A 17,514-nucleotide genomic window follows, 5' to 3' on the forward strand; every position below is an offset into this window, starting at 1 on the left:
TCTTCCAGCCCGTGCTAAAGGACGGTATGTTGGACAGTCGCACCATGTTGCACTGCACCGTTGAGGCACGCACAGACAGATACATGCCATCCGGTCGAATGATATGGTTTCTTTCTTCTTTCTTTCTCCCTGAACTAATCACGTCTCGTATATCCGTCCTATTCCCTGGTATACAGCATAGCATAACAGGGTAGAGCAGAGCTTGCGGAAGTTTCAGCTCCACCATCCACCGAGACAAGGCTGTGAGTGCGAGGCTCTCGACTGGCTGGCTGCTGACTGCTCCCCGCCGTGGGAGGTTTTGCAAGGCCTAGCCTACTGTTTCGGATTGTACTTTTCTTTCCAGATCCTAAGACTCCCGAGTCAGCGTGGGTTAGTTACTCTAGTTAGGTAGGTGAGTGGGCGGGTGGGTGGTGGGTGGAGAGGAGAAAAAGGAATGTGGTTGGCTGGTGCTTCGCATGGCGCTGATGCAGAAGGATCCGTGAGAGCCTATCAGTTGGGCCGCTGCCAAGCATGACTGGCTTGCTACTGTACGTAGACACAGACCCCCTCCTCTCCTCTCTGCGGGTGATGTTGAGTGCAGATCATCTGGATGATCATGCTTTTCGTATGGGGCGGTGATATTATAGGCAGTGAGGCTTGGAGAGGGAATGAGAGGCGGGGGTAATGGGTAAAGAAGGCGCTCAGACGTACCATGAATTTCCCACTGATTTGCTCCCTTTTTGCTCGGCCAATCGGTAGTATTTGGCTGCTGCGAACTAATTCGACAATTTTAAGTCAGTAAAAGGTACCATGGCGAGCCTGAGGATGATACTCGAGCCGCAAGTGAGGCGGATCTTAGGTAGGCATTGATGCCCGAGCTGCGGATCTGGTCTCGGAGACGGGCAAATCACGGCGACAACTGGGATAAGGAACTATCTGACGATCCAATGATCAAACTCACCTTATCCTTCTTCCCCCCAAATCCTTCCAGGTAGCACCAGGCGACCTCGTTCATGGCGTCCGTGTCTCCCAGATTCGCCGCCGTCTCGAAGTACTGCCGCGCTGCCATGGGGTCCTTTTGCACGCCCCAGCCGTTGCGGAAGCAGTTGCCCAGTTCGAAGATCGCGAGCACCAGCTCGCCTTTGGCAATCCCGCCTTTTTTCATGCCTGCTTGCAGGGCTTGAGACTCGACTGTCGCCGAGTTGGTTGCAGCTGCGGAGAGGTAGGTGATGGCGCGTTCTGGGTCCTCGGGACAGCCCCAGCCGTGTCTGTGATGCTTCGTTAATAAGATGTCCCTTAAGGCACTGGGTTATGTTTGGATCGACAGCCATCGAACTCAAGACAGGTGAAGGTGGGTCTTACCTCAATGCGAGTCCGTAAAGCACTTGACTCAGCGAATTGTTAGCACCGTACGGATCTGCTAGCTTCCGAAACATCTCTGTCGACTTTTCTAACTCTGTCGCATACAGTATCAGCACAAGTCCAATCCCCCGCTGTGATCGGTCTTACCGCCAGCCTCGTGAAGACGAATCGCCTCTTGGATATTGACCTATATTCTGTCAGAGCTTGTTTGTTTGGATCCTCGGCGCAATGCACAACTCACATCCCCTTCCGCATCAACACCACTATGACTGGAACTTCTCGATCGCGACGAGCCCGGCGATAACCCAAGCTGCGGATTGCCCTGCGCTAACATTGTCGCCCGCTTCTCCCATAGCGCCTCCCTGTCCTGTTCAGACCCTGCATCCGAGGAGATCTGAGGCAGATCAGACGGTATATGCACTGAGGGAGCGCGATTGAGCGAACTGGGCCGGTCCAGGCGCAGCAGCTGCGATAGTCGTCGCGGACGACTAGTCGAGGGCGTCTCCGGAGACAGGGGTTCGTGCGGCGGCGACGAGCGATGGAACGGGTTGAAAGACCGTCGAGGCGACGACGGGGGTTCCGCATGATGAGCGACGGTAGGCGACATGATGACTTCATGCGTCGTCGTATCCGATCGGATGAAGGTGATGTCGGGGACGGGGTTCACCGACGCTGTTGGGATGCCTCTCGCATACTGTCCACTGTCGGGAACTCCGAGCCTCTCCTTTTTCTGGAGGATGTCGCGCAACGGCATGACGGCTTTTTTTTTTTCGTATGTATCGATTAATAGATGGATTGTTTGCGACGGCGGTGGCTTATCACACGAGGTCAGATTATCGCGGGGTGTGGGGGCGAAGCCCTATCCAAAGTAGGTGGAAATTACTAGGCGTCCTCGTGCAGGAACTTTGGGAATCAAGGGCGATGTAATGAAGTAAATAGATAGATGCATCGAAGGGAAATCAAAAGGCGTGAAATAAGCAGGTGTTCGGATCCTGAAATAGAACCTTGACCCCATGCAGCACAAGCCACCTCCATGATTCGGTTCTATTTGTGGCAGGGCACAAGGCTGGGGGCTGTGTATATCGTTTGTCTTTGGTGCCTGTGATTAGCACGGACTACCGCGTGATATTGATTGATGTTTCGGGTTCATCCATGGATGGCGGCCTGTTCCGGCACTCTGATTGCCCGGTTCTGGATATTTCTGTTCATGCTTTGATGAAGCATGTCGCATGTAGACAACGCTCTCTAGCCTGCTTGTGGCACGGATTCTCTGGATGAATGGCTGTCATTGTACTCTGTATTCTGACTGATGATCTCTATGCTAAGGGTAGAATCCCTAAACTTATAGCCAGTCAAAGCACTAGACCAGCAGTTCGAGAAAAGTGGAACTCAAACTACTCCGTAAAGTTGACGCACTCCAGAATTTTATTCCTTCGTTTTTGGTGTGCATAGATTTGTCAACATTAATACAGTTGTTATGCATATCAAACGGTCCGCCCGAAAATCTTCGAATTTTTTGATGGGATATCGTGGATTCTTTCTTTGTTTCCTCGATTTTACCACTGTTTACTATTTTTTATATCTGTCTCCTCTGTTTTTTCTTGTGGTTACTTATCTCGTGTAAGACAAAATATGGTAAAAAGATCACAAAGACAAGACTACTATAACTGACTACCATCATTGTGGATTACCTCAGGGAAACATTCCAGGTGATGCTCTCTCTCTCTCTAACAACTAATGAACAACTAATGAGTGATAACAAAGATGTAAGCTGGTGCTACATTACAGCCATTTGTTACATTGAGTTCTCAAACAGTATAATGAATTGTCTAATTTAGCACAGAAACTGGTTTAATTTGTACATGGTGCTAATAGTGAAGCCGTCATTCCCAGTTCGTTTACTAGGCCTTGGCGGACATGATGCCTAAAATTGATCGTTAGTAGTTGATCAGAAAGAGATGGAATGCTAGACTTACGCTCCACATCGGCAACGCTCTGGGACAGGATCTGCTGGAGAACCTTGGGGCTCTCAAGCTCCTTCTGGATCTTGCCGATGATGGTGTCGGCAAGCTCCTTCTGCTGGCGCTGCTTAACCTGGCCCTCGTAGCGGACCCACGAGTCCAGAACCTGCTTGGCCTCGTGGGCCAGAGCAGTACGCTGCTCGAGCTCGTAGGCCTGAGCCTCGAGCTGGGCGGTTTCCTACATCGATTGTCAGCACCCCTCCTTGATAGTAGGACTGGCAAAGATATTGAGGATGGAAGAGAAATCAAATTACCTTGGAAACAGCAAAGAGCTGCTTGGTCAGGTCAACCACGCCGGACAGCTCCTGGACGTTGGTGATACGCTGCTTGACAGCGTCGGTGTGGTCAGCACGGGCGGAGTTCAGGATGTCCTTGTACTTCTGGACCTGACCCTGAGCCCACTCGCTGTACATGGGACCACCGTACTTCGCAGCGGCAGTGAAGACGCTGAGAAGACAGAAAGCAGCCACGGTTTCCTCGTTCATGACGTAGAGTTCGTTGCTGATGGCGGCCACGGAGATACCGGCAGCGGCGGAAAGGAGGGCGGTCTTGGAGACCAGCGAGTTTCCGGGCACAGCATCGAGGATGGACTGAGCCTTCTTCTTGGGGTCCTCGGTGGGGACGTTGGAGTTGAAGCGAGCCGCGGTCAGGTTGGCAGTGACGGGAGCGACAGTGCGCGAGGAGAGGGTCGGGCGGAGCCGGGCAGCACCTAACGGGGGGGTTAGAAAACATATTCAGGGGGTCCAGTGCATTCTAGCGAGTCGGTTGTGGCATACCAGCGGCGCTCTTAACCAAACGCGAAGCCATTGTTGCAAAGGGTAGACCAGGTCAGGATGTGAAGGGTGAACGGAACTGAGGAGTTGAGACTTGAGGTTCTCGGGATGGCGCTTTGGGCGGTGCGGCAGACACTAACCGCTTTGGGCTTGGTCCCGACATTCGGAAAAACCGCTAACCGAGGATCTTCAAAAATTCATGGTTTCAGCAACACGAAAAAGCACCGGCAAGAGAAATTCCGCCAGACACGCTTTGAATCACGATGCCGTCTCTTGTGGATGGAGCCTCGAGCTCCAAAAAGAGAAAGAGCGTCAAAAATGCCACCGCTCCCTCGTCGAAACGCCGCGCAGTCGCCGAGACCGACGGCCCTGATGCGATGGACGACCTCTTGCGCCTGGAGGAACAAATATCGGAGTCACGAAAACACTATAACAACATCGCAACGTTGATCTCCAAGCTGGGTGCCGAGGAGGACCCCAATTTGGCCGTGGCAGTGTCGCTCTGCCGTGTTTTCAGCAGGCTGATCGCCAGCGGGAACATGACGGAGGCAAGCCATTCCGCTGAAAATGAAAAGATTGTCGTCGCATGGCTGAGAGAGCGTTGTCGAGAGTACCAACGGTCGCTGGCCGGTATCATTCGCAAGGGTGATGCGTCGTCTCAGGTTCGTACCCAGACCAGCGCTCGCCTGTCGCCGATTTCACCTAACGTCTTGCAGATCACCGCGTTAACGTTAGCCATGCGCCTTCTCAACGAACGCGCGACACACTTGCACGGCGAGGATATACAGGTGTGGATATCGGGCTTTTTCAAGAACATCGTCGAAGCAGTTGTCGAGGCCAAGGACGGACAGGCACTGCGGGCGGAGTTTGTCGAGAAGTTTGTGAAGCAGTACGAGGACGTGAGATACTATACCTTCACACAGATCTCGTAAGTATCCTCAGCGAAGCCCTATTCCGGACCACTCAATGCTCACAACTCCTGTCTAGTGAGTACGCATCAAGCGAGAGAGACGAGGAAACCCTCGACTCCATCATCTCCATCATCTCAGCGATCGACACCGTCCCCGAGCCGCAGCACAAATTTCAAACCTTCTACTCCAAAGCCAGCAAAGCCAACAAGAAGGTCCTGTCATACAACGCGCACAAAAAAGCCGCTCAGGACGCCTGGCTCGCCGTCCTCCGCGGCAACTTCTCGCAATCCCAGCGCAAGTCCCTGCTGCGCATCATGGCGCACACCATCGAGCCGTGGTTCAGCCGCCCTGAGCTGCTCATGGACTTCCTGACAGACTCGTACAACTTCGGTGGCGCGACCTCCCTCCTCGCCCTCTCCGGCCTCTTCTACCTCATCCAGGAGAAGAACCTCGACTACCCCCAATTCTACCAAAAACTCTACTCCCTCCTCGACGCCGACCTGCTGCACTCCAAACACCGCTCCCGCTTCTTCCGCCTCATGAACACCTTCCTCGCTTCCACCCATCTCCCCGCCGCCCTCATCGCAAGCTTCATCAAGCGCCTCGCCCGCCTCGCCCTCAACGCGCCCCCAACTGCCATAGTCGTCATCGTTCCCTTCATCTACAACCTCTTCAAAAACCACCCCACCTGCACCTTCATGATCCACCGCGAGACCCGCGATCCAGCCCACAAAGCCACCCTCGAAGCAGAAGGCATGGACGACCCCTTCGATCCCGCAGAGCAGGACCCCCTCCTCACAGGCGCCGTCGACAGCTCCCTCTGGGAGATCCACTCCCTCCAGCACCACTACCACCCCAACGTCGCTGCCATCGCACGCATCCTCGCAGAGCAGTTCACGAAGCAGTGGTACAATATCGAGGACTTCTTAGACTATACCTACCAGGGAATGATGGTCGGCGAGCTCGGCACGGAGGAGAGGCCCTTCAAGCGTGTCCCTGTCGTCGAGTACCAAATCCCTAAGCGTATCTTCACGGATCGTTTGCTGCAGGAGGATGGGGGCCTGGATACGGCGCAGGGGAACTTCATGCGTGGGCTGTGGGATTTTGCATAATGGGTTGTGTTAAGGTTTATAAAAATGGATAGGTTTTTATCAGTTTAGTTTCGATTCGAGCGTATATTATTAGAATTCTTTTTTTTCTTTCTTTACTTCTTTTATCTTTCTCACGTCCTCCATTATCAGTGAATGGGCCTACAAGCCCATTATATTCAGACAAAAAAAATATAGTTGATTCAAAAATCTATCACCAACACCGTAATCGCTATTCAAACAAGTACACTGAAATGAAGAAAAGTCTCCAAATACGCTATGTAGTAATACAATGTCCATCGAACGAACCAAATCCCCTCCCTCCGCCTCAGATAACATGCGTCGGATCATACCCGTGCTCACTCGGCGCGTTGACCCAATCCTCCGCATATCCCACGTAGAGGTTATTGCTCGTATAAGCCTCCAAAGGCGGGTACGCCCCCGACGTCCCGGACTGCTGCCACTGTCGATACAGGTAGGGCGAGACGGCCGTCCGACCCGTGGTCTGATGGACGGCGAAGAACTCCGACCAGGTGGCTTCGTGCGCCTCGGCGACGGGATCCCCCGGGTGGTAGTCGCAGAAGACGTCCAGGGCAAAGATGCCGCGCTTCATGTCGTCGAAGAGGTCGTCGCTGACTTTGACGGGGATGGTCTCGATGCTGCTGCGCATCTTGTTGAGAATGGCTTGGGCACGACGCCGGCGCCGGCGGCGTCGCACGCCGACTTCGTCTTCCATTCGCTCGAGGATGTGTAGGATCTCTTTATCGGAGGAGGCGACTGTCGCCGCGTGTATCATGCCCTGGGTCAGCTGGTGCAGGTCTGTGGAGACTGCGCGGAAGAGGGTGTCGACTTTTGCGAGGGCGCTGCTGACGCGCGAGGCTAGCGTGCGTGCGAATTGTCGCTCGTAGAGACGCTCCCAGAAGGCGGTCCAGTAGAAGAGGCCGGTCCGTGATTTGCGCAGCCGGGTCAGCTCGAGTGTTGTGATGACGTGTGAGCAGAGGTTCAGCGTCTGGACGGCGCCTCGCCGGGTGAGCTCCAGGTCTGACTCCGAGTCTTCGTCCTCTGATGCTGCGCTGCGGATGGATCCTGGGGAGCTTGCTCGCGTGCCGCCGTCTAGGGAGCTGTAGAATCGGCGGGACTGGGTTACAACTTGTAGTCTTGTCGGTGTGGACGTGGATGCTGTTGTGGAGGTCGCTTCGCTGCCTGTTTGAGAAGACGCTTCGCTGCCTGTTTGGGAGGATGTTTCCCGGGCTTTGGGCACCATGGGGAGGTCGGTTCGCAACATTTTCAGTGGAATGAGCTCGATAGAATAGACTGATTGAGCTCTGTCTTCTGTCAATCTCGCAGGCGTGGAATGGATATTGTAGTTCAACGAATGTGTGGTCGTAATGAGCGGCTGAGTAGACTATGCCATGCATATATAGGTATAGAAAATGATAAAAATTGACCGATATCTGGATTTCCTCGTAGCGAGCGTCGAAGGCGAGAGTTCCTCTACAGAAGCAAAGGATCCTCTCAAATCACCATCTTCACGCTTGCTGAGAGGTGTCTCAGAATTATAATCTCAGTGATGCCCAGTAGGAAGGAACGCCTTAGCCGGGGGGAGGCGCGGCAGTCCAGCTATAAGAACAGTGGGATACGCTGACATGGTGCAATGAAACCGGAGATAACCCACCAGGGTCCCAACGAAGCCGGATTCAATAGCTAAATAAGGTAAATATGTGATTAGTTTGGTTGACAATGGTGGCTTCTCCGCCATCGGTCGAGTGCATGTTCGTCTCATTTCCGCTTCCGGTAATCCTGGACTCGACGGGTGCGAATCCGATTGATACCGTTGTTTGCTGCCCACAAAACCGGGGAGATTGGGGCTATTGATTTAAGATTCGAGGATCATCTTGAATGGGGTAAAGTTTTTGATTGTTGTCAATATCTTTACTTCTTTTCTTTGTGATGTGGTTACACCGCTTTGTGGGTATTGAGGTGCTAGTATATGGTGAACTGCCACCAGCCCCCCTTGTTAGGGCTAGATCTGAGGACAATGGTCAAGTTATCCACCACGCATGATGAATGAACCATAGGAAACATGGTATCTCAATAGATAATATCATGCTGGCATCGTCAATAGAAAGTATGAAGTAGAGAAGTGACCCTGCCCAAGATGGTTGTCTTCCACCTGGCTGCCATTAATTAGCCCTAATGCCGGTCCCTCAAGAGTCAGACAACCCCTTATGTTAATCAAAGGGGGGAATTCTATGTCAGCCAAAGGTACTTGTTATGCACAAGCTGACCCAGTGGGGAATAAATTGATGCGAGCATGTCTCCCTTGAATGGAGGCACAACCAAAAATGCTGTGTTGTGTCAATATTGATGCACCCCTCTTCCACCGGGCAACCACAGCATTCTCTAATATGCCATGACACCCTGACTCGCTGTGAATGTTTACAGGCGGTATTCTCAATAGCCTGATGTTGATACAAAAGGAGTTTCATAATGTGGCTATCTGGTTATTTTTTGCTGGGTTTACCATGACTAACGGTGTACGCTTGATTCTTCAGACTCGAAGGGAGAATCCGACAAGTATAGAAGACACCACCGTGATAATCCGCCCCAAAGAATACGAGAAATCTAGTCACGCCTCGGGCCTGTCCTCTTCCTCAAGCTCTCTGGGCACATTCCCCAAGTTGTCGCCGCCAACCAAACATCGCTGGAATGTAAGAAGAAGGCGCGACATACCTTGTCTCGAGGCCAAAATAAAGCCAACAACCAGGAGAATGTTGCAAGATGGGAAATAAATATGCACGCTTTCGCTGTCAGAGCCCAAGTTCTCTCACTCCGCTCTCTATACTTCCTAGATATTGATCTGCATTTGATATCCAGGATTCTAGAAGGTAGACCCTTTTCGAGTGTGGATCACCATTGAGCATCAAGCAGCGTCAACTCCTTCCCTATCGTGTTCCAAGTCTCAATCAGGAAGGGACGTTGGTCGCGAGAAAAAAACCAACTGCATATCCTTTCCTCTGTCTCCCCCCTGTACAACGTGCTCTGATCTGACCAGACTTTTGATATCTCCACTATCTGATCTCTGCATATTCATCGCGCATTGCATATAACATATCACTAAATTCCCGTTCGCATCCACCTGTCCAACCATGCATTTCACCAAGTCCCTGTTCGCCACCTGCGTGTGCTTGGCCCACCTCGGCGTCTCAAACGCGGTCCAGTTCACCCAGTGGCCGTCGACCCTTTATCCCGGAGAGCCTGCCACCGTGAACTGGGAAGGCGACCTTGCCGTGGTAAATACTGCATCCTTCTGAATATTGGCATTGGTATCGCCTTCCTGCTAACCGCAATGGTCGGATAGAACAGTACCATCGATCTCCGCAAAGGCTCTGCGGTTAACCTCGATCACGTCGATACCCTGACCACCGATGCCAAAGGGGGTACCTTCACATGGACCCCGCCAGATGATCTCGAAGATGGCGATGACTACGCCTTTCGAATCACGCAAGGTGGTGGGATCAATTATTCGGGGCTGATCTCTGTGCACCATCCCAACGGCCCTCCCTCCTCCAAGGGACCGCCTCCTCCTCCTTCGCCGGAGCCGTCGGTTGCCAAGGGTAATAACGGTCATGTCAACATGTCCAGCGCTCATACCGCCAATAGCACGGTCGGCAAGAGTGCCTTGCCCGCTGAGATGAAGACTGGCACTGCCTCTTTCCAGGCCCTTTCGCTGAATTTGATCTTTGGCGTGGCGGTTGTCATCTTCTGCTTCACCCGTTAAATCGATCGAGTGGGTATCTTGAACTTGAACGTGGTGACATTCTCTCCAGGTTGAAATGTTCTCCTGGGTGTAGAAGATGTCATACTACGCTATTAGAAGGACTGTCGTTTGTTGGAGGAGAGACATGCGGCGTTCAAGCAGGGATTGCAGTTGGACGTGCACTGAACGGTGTCTTGCAGGGGTGGTTGTCCCGTTTCCATTATGTCTCTATACCCAACGGTGTATCTCTTATATCCTGCCCCGGACCGGGAGGATCAATCCTCTGGAAGGATTCCAGGGGGGTCTGTGGCAAGTATGGATTGGTCATTGTTTGTTTTTCGTTTTTTTATTCGTGTTATTATTTCTGATCTGGTTTCCTTTCTCCCCGCTTTGGGTGCGTGGTGCCCAACAAAGAGATTCAATCGTGACAGGTAGTCCAGTTCAGTCTGCAGGATCCATGCGGATCTTTTTAATTAATTATACCCTCTGATTTTCAACCTGACCATCCTCCATCAGTCCAATAGACCCCAGTGTGACTTGTTTCAGGCGCCAGTTGAGATTTCCCAGCCGGATCCACCGTCAGGATAGGTTCTAGCGCCCGCTTCTAAGTTTGGTTCTTCTTCATCGGAAATCGCAGACTGGGGGATTGTCTCCAGTCATGAAAGAAAAGATACTTGGGGGTTTATTATAATATCGATTTCCTTCTGTCTCTCGCTTTCTCTCTTTCTCTCTCTTTCTCTCTCTTTTTTTTTGTCCCTCTTTCTCACTCGCATATTCCTGTTCATCATTGTTATTACATCAGTTTACAGGCATCATCCCCTGTTCCACTAACCTCCTTTCTCGCCTATATTACTCCTGAGACTATCACGATCGATCCTCCTCTCCCCATTGATTGATTAACCAGCTGCACATTCTGTAGGAAACCACACATCCAGTCTAATAAGTAAGTTGATGCATGATAAATCTCCTTTCCGTGCTTTTCTGTGATCCTCTCGCGTTACCACCATGTTTTGCTGCTGAATAAGCGTCATCATACGGAGTCAACAAATTGCAAGAATCAAACCAAGGACCGACGATTAGCGGACAGATTAAGGATCCATCAAGTCACTATATTCTTCTCGCGTTCATTCGTGTTTCTACTTTTCTGATATTAATTGTTGGTTCATGTTCATTCAGCACTAATTCTCAACAGGCCTGTCACAGATCTGCAATCAACTGAAGCCCTTGATCCACTCCTTGGTATGTTGTACCTTACTGCTTTCAATGCCCGCGCATCCTGCTCGCTCCTCCACGCCATGTCTTGCAATTTCCCCCCCAACTCTTTCCCTTCTATTTTGATTTCAAGTGCCTCTTTGCTGGTCTTCACAAGTTGTTTGAAACCCTGTTTCCCAAGAATTCAAGGCAGCAGCTGGCCTGGGTGTAGTCTTGGAGCTTGTTAATCCCTGAATTGGCTCCTTGCTGCAGCCTCATGGTATCTCCGCCGCTTTGCCCGCTGACTATTTTCCCCTTCCCTCGTCTTGGGCCTCTGATTTCCATTCTTCGGGCTTCTCTCTCCTCTTCCCACTCCCCCGCCATCATTCCTGCCCCTTTTCTTCACCATGCCGACTATGGCCCGATTCGGTCGGGCCAAGAAGTCCCCCAGGACGAACAACGATGCTAACTCGAATTTGCTCGTGGCACCTACGTCAGACCTTCCTCAACCCCCGCGTGTCAACCTACCCCATGTGGAAACCGAATTGAACATGCATCAGTACAACGGCCTCTTCGGGATCGAATCGCCAGAGCAACAACGGGAACCTACCGTGGTGGAGCCCTCTGCAGGTTGGTTGTCTCCGTCATCGTCGGCGTCGTTGACCACCGTGGAGCGAGCCGATTCGAACCTCAAACACTCACCCGGCATGCGCATTCCTACAGAACCTGTGACGCCCCCCTCCTCCCATCACACCAATGGCTCGCCGAACCACTCCCACGGCGACGCGCCCGGCACGGAATGGTCCTCGGCGGTCGGGCACGCGGCGACGGGCAAGTCGGGCCGGGTCATCCACAACCTCCAGGAGGATATCGCCCGTCTGACCCGCGAGTGCGGCGTCTACCGTTCGCGGGCGGAAGAGACCCAGCGGATGAACGAGGTCTTCAAAACTCAGGTCCAGAATATGACCGAGCGGCTTCGGAACTTGGAGCAAGCGAACGACACGAACCTGCAATCGATTGCGCGCAAGGATCGGAAGCTCGACGAACTGCGCGCCGAGGCCCAGGCGGAGAAGGACCGGCGACTGCGCGCCGAGGGGGAAACCAGCAAGGCCAACCGCTTGATGAACGACACCCGCGAGGAGTTCAACCGCCAAACCGCCACGTTGCAGGAGACGGCGCACCATTACCAGGCACAGTACGATGTGCTGGCGAAATCGGGCCAGCGCGAACGTGCGGATCAGCAGAAACGACTTAAGACCATCCGGGACGATTATGTGGCGCTCAAGAAGACCCACGATACGAGGGATGTCAATCTGCAGCGGTACGATGAGCTCTTGGCGGAGAAGGACGGGGAAATTGAGGCCACTCGGACGAAGTTCGACCAGCTGTTCCAGACGTACGAGTCTTATCGGAACGCCAACGACGAGGAAATGCGGATGTTGATTGAGAATGGCCGTCAGAAGGAGGCTGCCTTAGACTCTGCGCTCGCCTCGTTGAAGGAGACCGAAGGACGGATGAAGTGGGTGATGCGCGTTAAAGACGAGGTCAAGGGCGCGGAATGAAGAACGACGCTCTCTGGCCCTTTTCCCTTTTTTACTCGTCGACAATATCTACACCCAGGCCCGATGTGCCCCCATAAGGCAAAACACGCGGGTCGTGCGCGCCTGACCGTAAATACTCAGGTACGCTGTGCTCTACCATCCGGACTTTGTTGACTTGACTAACGAGCTGAAGTTTCTTTTCCGTTCTTCGGAGGACGCACGTCTGCCTACCGTGTGCCCTTTCTTCTTTCTTTTGATATTGTTATTTCTTGATTCCTTTCTTCCTATCTATACTGCATCTATTCGAGTTCGCCACTAGAGGTTGCCGGAGTTCGGGATTGCTTGATACCCAGGGTGAAGATATAGATAGACTGCCATATTCCCTGTGTCAAATTACCATTCTTAATAGTTATTGTCTGGCTTGTTTATAACACATGCCAGAATACCTACATATTTACCACATGTTGCAAGAGACAATGACTTAGCTAGCTAGCAAAGAGCGAATTCAAGTTTCTTGAGGGTCATGCGCGACTTAACCAGAAAGACCTTCGTTCCTTCCTAATTCAGACAATCACTTCCTGCCCATTGCACTTGGTCTTTTATTACTTGGAGGGGTCACTGCCCATGAGGGTCAGTGATTGAGCTGCCTTCCCTTCACCTGCTGCATTGGGCCGTCTGGTGTTTGCCGTGTCGCACTTGCTCATTCAGCATCACGTTGCCCAGTGAATCGCCTTCTTCACTTCCTCCTTTCCTTCAGCATGATCTCTCTTCTTGCCGTTTCTTCCCTCCCTATCCCTCCCTCATCGTTCTTCCTTCTATCATTCTTCCCCCATCACTCTTTCTTTTCTCTCCTTTCTCTCCTTTCTCTCCCCTCTGTTTCATACTCTGCGTCGTTCCTTTGCCATGCAAGCTTGATATCTACAATTTCTTCGGAGTTCTCCCTTCTCTGCCTTGGATGGTTGACACCCCTACTACGCTGCTTCGAGATGGATCCTATGCTCCGACTAACGGTTGGCTCGATGTGGGGCTTTGAGGAGATCGGGGTGAGTGAGGTCTTCAAATCCCACGGCGTCATCTTTTCTCTAACAAAGCGACATTATAGGTTGAGGAACTCGAAAAACGGATCAAGTGAGTCTTTGGATACGGTCGGTAGAACGAGTCTACTGATCTTGGTATCTCAGCACCGCGTACCCTGACGCCAAGTTCCACTGCGAGTATTTTAAACCCGATGAGGTGGGTGTGCGGCCGCTGTAACTACCTGACGCCTTCCACTAACATGCCACTTGTATATAGGTCCTTACGGTGAAAGTACATGATGGAGACCACACCATCAAGGTTGCGGCGGTTGTCTCTGATTTCATCAATGAGCATCAGAACAAAGATCTCTTGGACGTAAGTGCTATCCCCTTTCGACCTCACCTTGCGTGGCTTCATTCGACCATTTACTCACGCTTCTCTCTGCTCAGATGCCTCGAATCCATCAACTGGATGTCCCTCTCAGCCTTTCCGATGAGGACGGCTCCCCGATGGCCACTGCTGATAAGCACGAGACGGGGAGCCTTCTGGATTTGGACGACGGCTCCGACGAGAAGTGTGCGACTTTTGGAAACCCGGTCATCAAAAGCTGGCAATCATCTGCTGGCGGTGCGGGGTGCTTTGCAGTTGACTTTCAAGAGATCCTCGGCCAGATTGGGGATACCACCGGCACTAAGCTTCTGGTGTTGCCCGACCCCAAGGGTATCGAAGTTTCGGGCAGATGCGAGGGGGGCGTCAACGATGCATTGGAGAGACTGACACGAGTTGAGAAACCGTTGGTGAGTCGGCGTCGTCATCGAACTCTAGTAAGCGTTCATCACTGACAATATCCAACAGTTGTACTACAATAGCCCCCTGGTGGCACACGTGGGTATCTCAGAAACGGGCGATCACGTTCGCTACAGTATCCAAAATTACAGCACCCTGAACAATGTTGCTCTGCGTCGTGTCTTGACGGACTCCACCGGGGACGCAAATCTACAACTCGGTCAAATGTTTGTGACGGTGCTTTACTCTTTCGACAAGGATACACAAGAGTATAAAAAGCCTGACAGCCTCGTGCATCCCCCTAATGTGACCAATGAGGCCGGGCCATCGCGTATTTGGAATGATTTTTCTTTTGCAGAGCTAGGCGATGCGGACGAGTTCCTGGCCATGGACACCATTGAGGATAAGGAAATTGGCAGTCTGCAAGCTTTTGCCTCAGGGATCTCCCTTCCGCACCCTTATCTGACAGCGGAAAAAGCTAAGCAGGTAAATCAGTGGGTTGTCGAGCGTGCTGGGATTGAACCAACCGATTCAGACCTTGAGCCTGAGCCTGAATGCCCAGTAACCCCCGTTACAGTAATTAAAAGACCGCCTGGTATCAAAGCAAGGAAGGCTGTCGCTTCAGGTCAGCCTGTATTGATTCCTTCGCCTCCGAAACCTTCATTGGAACCTCTCGCCGAAAAAGTGCAGGACGTTCCAGATGAAGATTCCCCAACCCCTCGCCGACGATGGAAAATGGAGTACAGACCAAACATTTCGGACTCGACTGGCGATTCTGGATCAGGCAACAACGGTGATCATCCCAATGTCCCATCCGTTCCCAAGGCACCTGGGTGGCAACTGGGCCCTCCCATGCCGAACTTTGATGCTACCAAGTATGGTTTGAACAGACTATCACGCCTGTCACCTGTGAGGAAGAATGGAAGTTCCAAGGCTGCAAATCCAAAGGACAACATGCTGTTGGATGTTTTTACTGAGGCCTATGATTCCAATCCTCAGCTCCCACTTGTCTCTTTCGAACAGCCCCCACTTGTTCCTCAAAGGTTATGCTCCAATGAGCTTGTCTTCGTGGATGAAGAACCCTGCTCGTTTCTTGAAGATTTGACCGATCACAAGCGGCGGCTCCTGTATCTGAAGAAGGTTTTGCGCGATCAGACGGGAGAAGTCGGCCGTTCCAGTCAAGAAACTTTACCCATTAGCACCCGTGAGGCTCGGCGTCAGGCAACGAGACAGCTGGCAAAAGAGAAGCTGATGGAACTTGAGCGGGTCCATAGGCTAGACGAGCAACGGCAGTCAGACGAAGTGAGCTCGAGGAAGTTCCACCGAGTCATGTACCACAAGACGGCCAAACAGGTGAAACAAAAGAGACAGGGTACCTTAGAGGACGCCTGGGGGATTATCAAAACGCCTGTGAAAAAGCATCCCGAAACATCACAGAGCCATTCGCACGTCGAAAAGGAGGGGAGATCCGCCAAAGGCACACAGCTATCACAAGCCGAGGCGTGCATAGTCGACGACGTCAAAGGTCTCCATGAAGCGATAGAGCCTATCTTGCAGGTTGCGGAATGTTTTCCGGGTAGACTCACTCTGGAAGTCCAGATTGGGCTCATCCTCGTCCCTCTTCTACCCAAGTCGTACAAAGAAGGCTTGATTTCTTGCAATGAATGGACACGGATCTTCAAGCCTCGTAGCGGTCTCGTTCCTCCGACTACCAAGTTCTTTAATCGACTGACATCCTCGGGGTGTGACGTTGACCACCTTGTGGACCTGAAAACTTCGAAGCAGGATGGAAAGCGTCGCATCTTCGAGCAGGAATACACAGATTACAAGGTCACTTATGAGTTCCACTGCCGAACGAAATCCGACCAACCCCTGATTATTACAGTTGATGAACAAGGTGGATATACAATCGTCAACACAATTGCAGAGTTGGGTGCAGTGAATTTGCATTTCCCTGGCCAGACTTGGGATGCAAGAGCGGTTACAAGTGGCAGCTTCTGCTACGAAGCAGGCTCTCACCCGGAATTCGAAGAAGCCGCCAAGTATCTCGTCGATCACATATGTATCCGGTCTGAAAAGGGCCTGATTCGGATTTTCACCAAAATCCCGGAGGGAAACAACATCGTCATTGAGAAGGCATACATGAAGCGTTGGACGCGCCATCGGTACATCCGCCCAACGGATACGTGCCAACCTGCCGTGAATCCCCCTGCAGCAAACGGTCCTGCTTCATCGAACATATCCCCCAACACAGCAACAGCGGTGGCAGCGGACACGGGAGCTTCAAGCAAAACAGACGTCAAGGACCATGCGAGCGTGGCCACCAGCAGTGACAGTGGATTCCAGGATGTCTTTCTGCAAGTTACGGAAGTGCAAGATCTTTTTATCGGCGTTGGTTCCTCGTGCAAGCAGGCCCTGAGAGCTCGGTGCACGTCATTGCCAGATATGCTCAAGAACGGACGGTTGTGGTATGAAGCCTCTCTCGTAAGCCCTGCTATTGAAGAACTCCTCAGACAAAATGTCAACATCGAAGTCGGGGAGGCGACCGAGGACTGGAGAGGTGTTGATCTGTTTGGAAGAGATGCTGCGCTTTTTGAGAACAGATCTTCGGGATTCACCGGGACCCCAAGTCCAGTCTCAGTGGCCATCGGCACCGCTGGGATCGGAGACCTCTTCCGTATTGCGAAGACTGTCGTCGAAAAGACCGACGGTCTGGGTTACTGGAACGTCGGACCGGGGATTGACGTTGCACGAGTGGGGGCTTCTGGGTCTCTGAATACCCCGATAATCTCAAGCGGCAAGGTCACCAACTCGGCCGCAGAGCAGAAGGCAGTCGTCAAGATGTCCGTGTTTGGACAGGAGAGTCCCAAAGAGATAGAGAGCGACAACCCCTACAACCAAGACATGACGCTTGCGTCTTCTATACCATCCGTTCCTTTGGATTACTGGTGATTAGGTTCCATTTGTGGTGGATTTCACTACTGATTTTTTTTTTTTTTTGATGCTTCATTCGTTGCTTTGCTTCATTGCCCCCCGCCCCCGGCCCAACACCAAACATCCGGACCCCTTCTATGGCGAGCACGGT

The 17,514-nt window shown here is 52.2% G+C and overlaps 7 protein-coding genes across 7 annotated transcripts; 4 read left to right on the forward strand and 3 right to left on the reverse strand.

Moving 5' to 3' along the window:
* Window positions 1–201: 201 nt before the first annotated feature.
* Window positions 202–2,563, reverse strand: BDW47DRAFT_40537 (tetratricopeptide repeat protein). The gene is made up of 6 exons (XM_024818943.1): window positions 1,583–2,563; window positions 1,489–1,528; window positions 1,342–1,435; window positions 941–1,247; window positions 691–755; window positions 202–346 (listed from the first exon to the last, which is right to left on the reverse strand). The coding sequence occupies exons 1-6, from the start codon at window positions 2,093–2,095 to the stop codon at window positions 313–315; spliced, it is 1,053 nt and encodes a 350-aa protein (XP_024671180.1). The 5' UTR covers window positions 2,096–2,563; the 3' UTR covers window positions 202–312.
* A 473-nt stretch (window positions 2,564–3,036) lies between these two features.
* Window positions 3,037–4,201, reverse strand: atp4 (F1F0 ATP synthase subunit 4). The gene is made up of 4 exons (XM_024813030.1): window positions 4,139–4,201; window positions 3,617–4,071; window positions 3,318–3,540; window positions 3,037–3,265 (listed from the first exon to the last, which is right to left on the reverse strand). The coding sequence occupies exons 1-4, from the start codon at window positions 4,167–4,169 to the stop codon at window positions 3,243–3,245; spliced, it is 732 nt and encodes a 243-aa protein (XP_024671181.1). The 5' UTR covers window positions 4,170–4,201; the 3' UTR covers window positions 3,037–3,242.
* Window positions 4,202–4,341: 140 nt separating this feature from the next.
* On the forward strand, window positions 4,342–6,211 carry noc4 (ribosome biosynthesis protein NOC4). Its single transcript, XM_024818944.1, has 3 exons — window positions 4,342–4,797; window positions 4,852–5,063; window positions 5,123–6,211. The coding sequence occupies exons 1-3, from the start codon at window positions 4,399–4,401 to the stop codon at window positions 6,156–6,158; spliced, it is 1,647 nt and encodes a 548-aa protein (XP_024671182.1). The 5' UTR covers window positions 4,342–4,398; the 3' UTR covers window positions 6,159–6,211.
* A 251-nt stretch (window positions 6,212–6,462) lies between these two features.
* On the reverse strand, window positions 6,463–7,419 carry BDW47DRAFT_132169 (uncharacterized protein; the record flags this gene model as incomplete). The annotated part of the gene is made up of 1 exon (XM_024817502.1): window positions 6,463–7,419. The coding sequence occupies one exon, from the start codon at window positions 7,417–7,419 to the stop codon at window positions 6,463–6,465; it is 957 nt and encodes a 318-aa protein (XP_024671183.1).
* Window positions 7,420–8,787: 1,368 nt separating this feature from the next.
* Window positions 8,788–10,344, forward strand: BDW47DRAFT_107519 (GPI anchored serine-threonine rich family protein). The gene is made up of 2 exons (XM_024813031.1): window positions 8,788–9,427; window positions 9,496–10,344. The coding sequence occupies exons 1-2, from the start codon at window positions 9,284–9,286 to the stop codon at window positions 9,913–9,915; spliced, it is 564 nt and encodes a 187-aa protein (XP_024671184.1). The 5' UTR covers window positions 8,788–9,283; the 3' UTR covers window positions 9,916–10,344.
* A 998-nt stretch (window positions 10,345–11,342) lies between these two features.
* BDW47DRAFT_40591 (uncharacterized protein) lies at window positions 11,343–13,120 on the forward strand. Its single transcript, XM_024818945.1, has 2 exons — window positions 11,343–12,767; window positions 12,820–13,120. Exon 1 carries the CDS (start codon window positions 11,493–11,495, stop codon window positions 12,645–12,647), a length of 1,155 nt encoding a protein of 384 aa, XP_024671185.1. The 5' UTR covers window positions 11,343–11,492; the 3' UTR covers window positions 12,648–12,767; window positions 12,820–13,120.
* Window positions 13,121–13,612: 492 nt separating this feature from the next.
* BDW47DRAFT_126628 (uncharacterized protein) lies at window positions 13,613–17,381 on the forward strand (the record flags this gene model as incomplete). Its single annotated transcript, XM_024816582.1, has 6 exons — window positions 13,613–13,669; window positions 13,729–13,754; window positions 13,808–13,859; window positions 13,920–14,018; window positions 14,093–14,440; window positions 14,499–17,381. 6 exons carry the CDS (start codon window positions 13,613–13,615, stop codon window positions 17,379–17,381), a joined length of 3,465 nt encoding a protein of 1,154 aa, XP_024671186.1.
* Window positions 17,382–17,514: the final 133 nt, after the last annotated feature.

The sequence above is a fragment of the Aspergillus candidus genome (assembly GCF_002847045.1).
Source record: "Aspergillus candidus strain CBS 102.13 unplaced genomic scaffold BDW47scaffold_29, whole genome shotgun sequence".
NCBI lineage: Eukaryota > Fungi > Ascomycota > Eurotiomycetes > Eurotiales > Aspergillaceae > Aspergillus > Aspergillus candidus.

What these genes read in the sequence shown, in the direction of transcription:
- BDW47DRAFT_40537 (XM_024818943.1), bottom strand. Translation starts at nt 2,095, where the DNA reads ATGCCGTTGCGCGACATCCTCCAGAAAAAGGAGAGGCTCGGAGTTCCC. An exon ending in TTGGGGGGAAGAAGGATAAG is followed by an intron (nt 756 to 940) that starts GTGAGTTTGATC and finishes TTGTCGAATTAG; the next exon opens with TTCGCAGCAGCCAAATACTA. An exon ending in AAATCAGTGGGAAATTCATG is followed by an intron (nt 347 to 690) that starts GTACGTCTGAGC and finishes CGGGAGTCTTAG; the next exon opens with GATCTGGAAAGAAAAGTACA.
- atp4 (XM_024813030.1), bottom strand. Translation starts at nt 4,169, where the DNA reads ATGGCTTCGCGTTTGGTTAAGAGCGCCGCTG. An exon ending in TTTGGTTAAGAGCGCCGCTG is followed by an intron (nt 4,072 to 4,138) that starts GTATGCCACAAC and finishes CCCCCCCGTTAG; the next exon opens with GTGCTGCCCGGCTCCGCCCG. An exon ending in GAGCGTTGCCGATGTGGAGC is followed by an intron (nt 3,266 to 3,317) that starts GTAAGTCTAGCA and finishes GATCAATTTTAG; the next exon opens with GCATCATGTCCGCCAAGGCC.
- BDW47DRAFT_107519 (XM_024813031.1), top strand. Translation starts at nt 9,284, where the DNA reads ATGCATTTCACCAAGTCCCTGTTCGCCACCTGCGTGTGCTTGGCCCAC. An exon ending in GGGAAGGCGACCTTGCCGTG is followed by an intron (nt 9,428 to 9,495) that starts GTAAATACTGCA and finishes ATGGTCGGATAG; the next exon opens with AACAGTACCATCGATCTCCG.
- BDW47DRAFT_40591 (XM_024818945.1), top strand. Translation starts at nt 11,493, where the DNA reads ATGCCGACTATGGCCCGATTCGGTCGGGCCAAGAAGTCCCCCAGGACG.
- noc4 (XM_024818944.1), top strand. Translation starts at nt 4,399, where the DNA reads ATGCCGTCTCTTGTGGATGGAGCCTCGAGCTCCAAAAAGAGAAAGAGC. An exon ending in AGGGTGATGCGTCGTCTCAG is followed by an intron (nt 4,798 to 4,851) that starts GTTCGTACCCAG and finishes AACGTCTTGCAG; the next exon opens with ATCACCGCGTTAACGTTAGC. An exon ending in TATACCTTCACACAGATCTC is followed by an intron (nt 5,064 to 5,122) that starts GTAAGTATCCTC and finishes ACTCCTGTCTAG; the next exon opens with TGAGTACGCATCAAGCGAGA.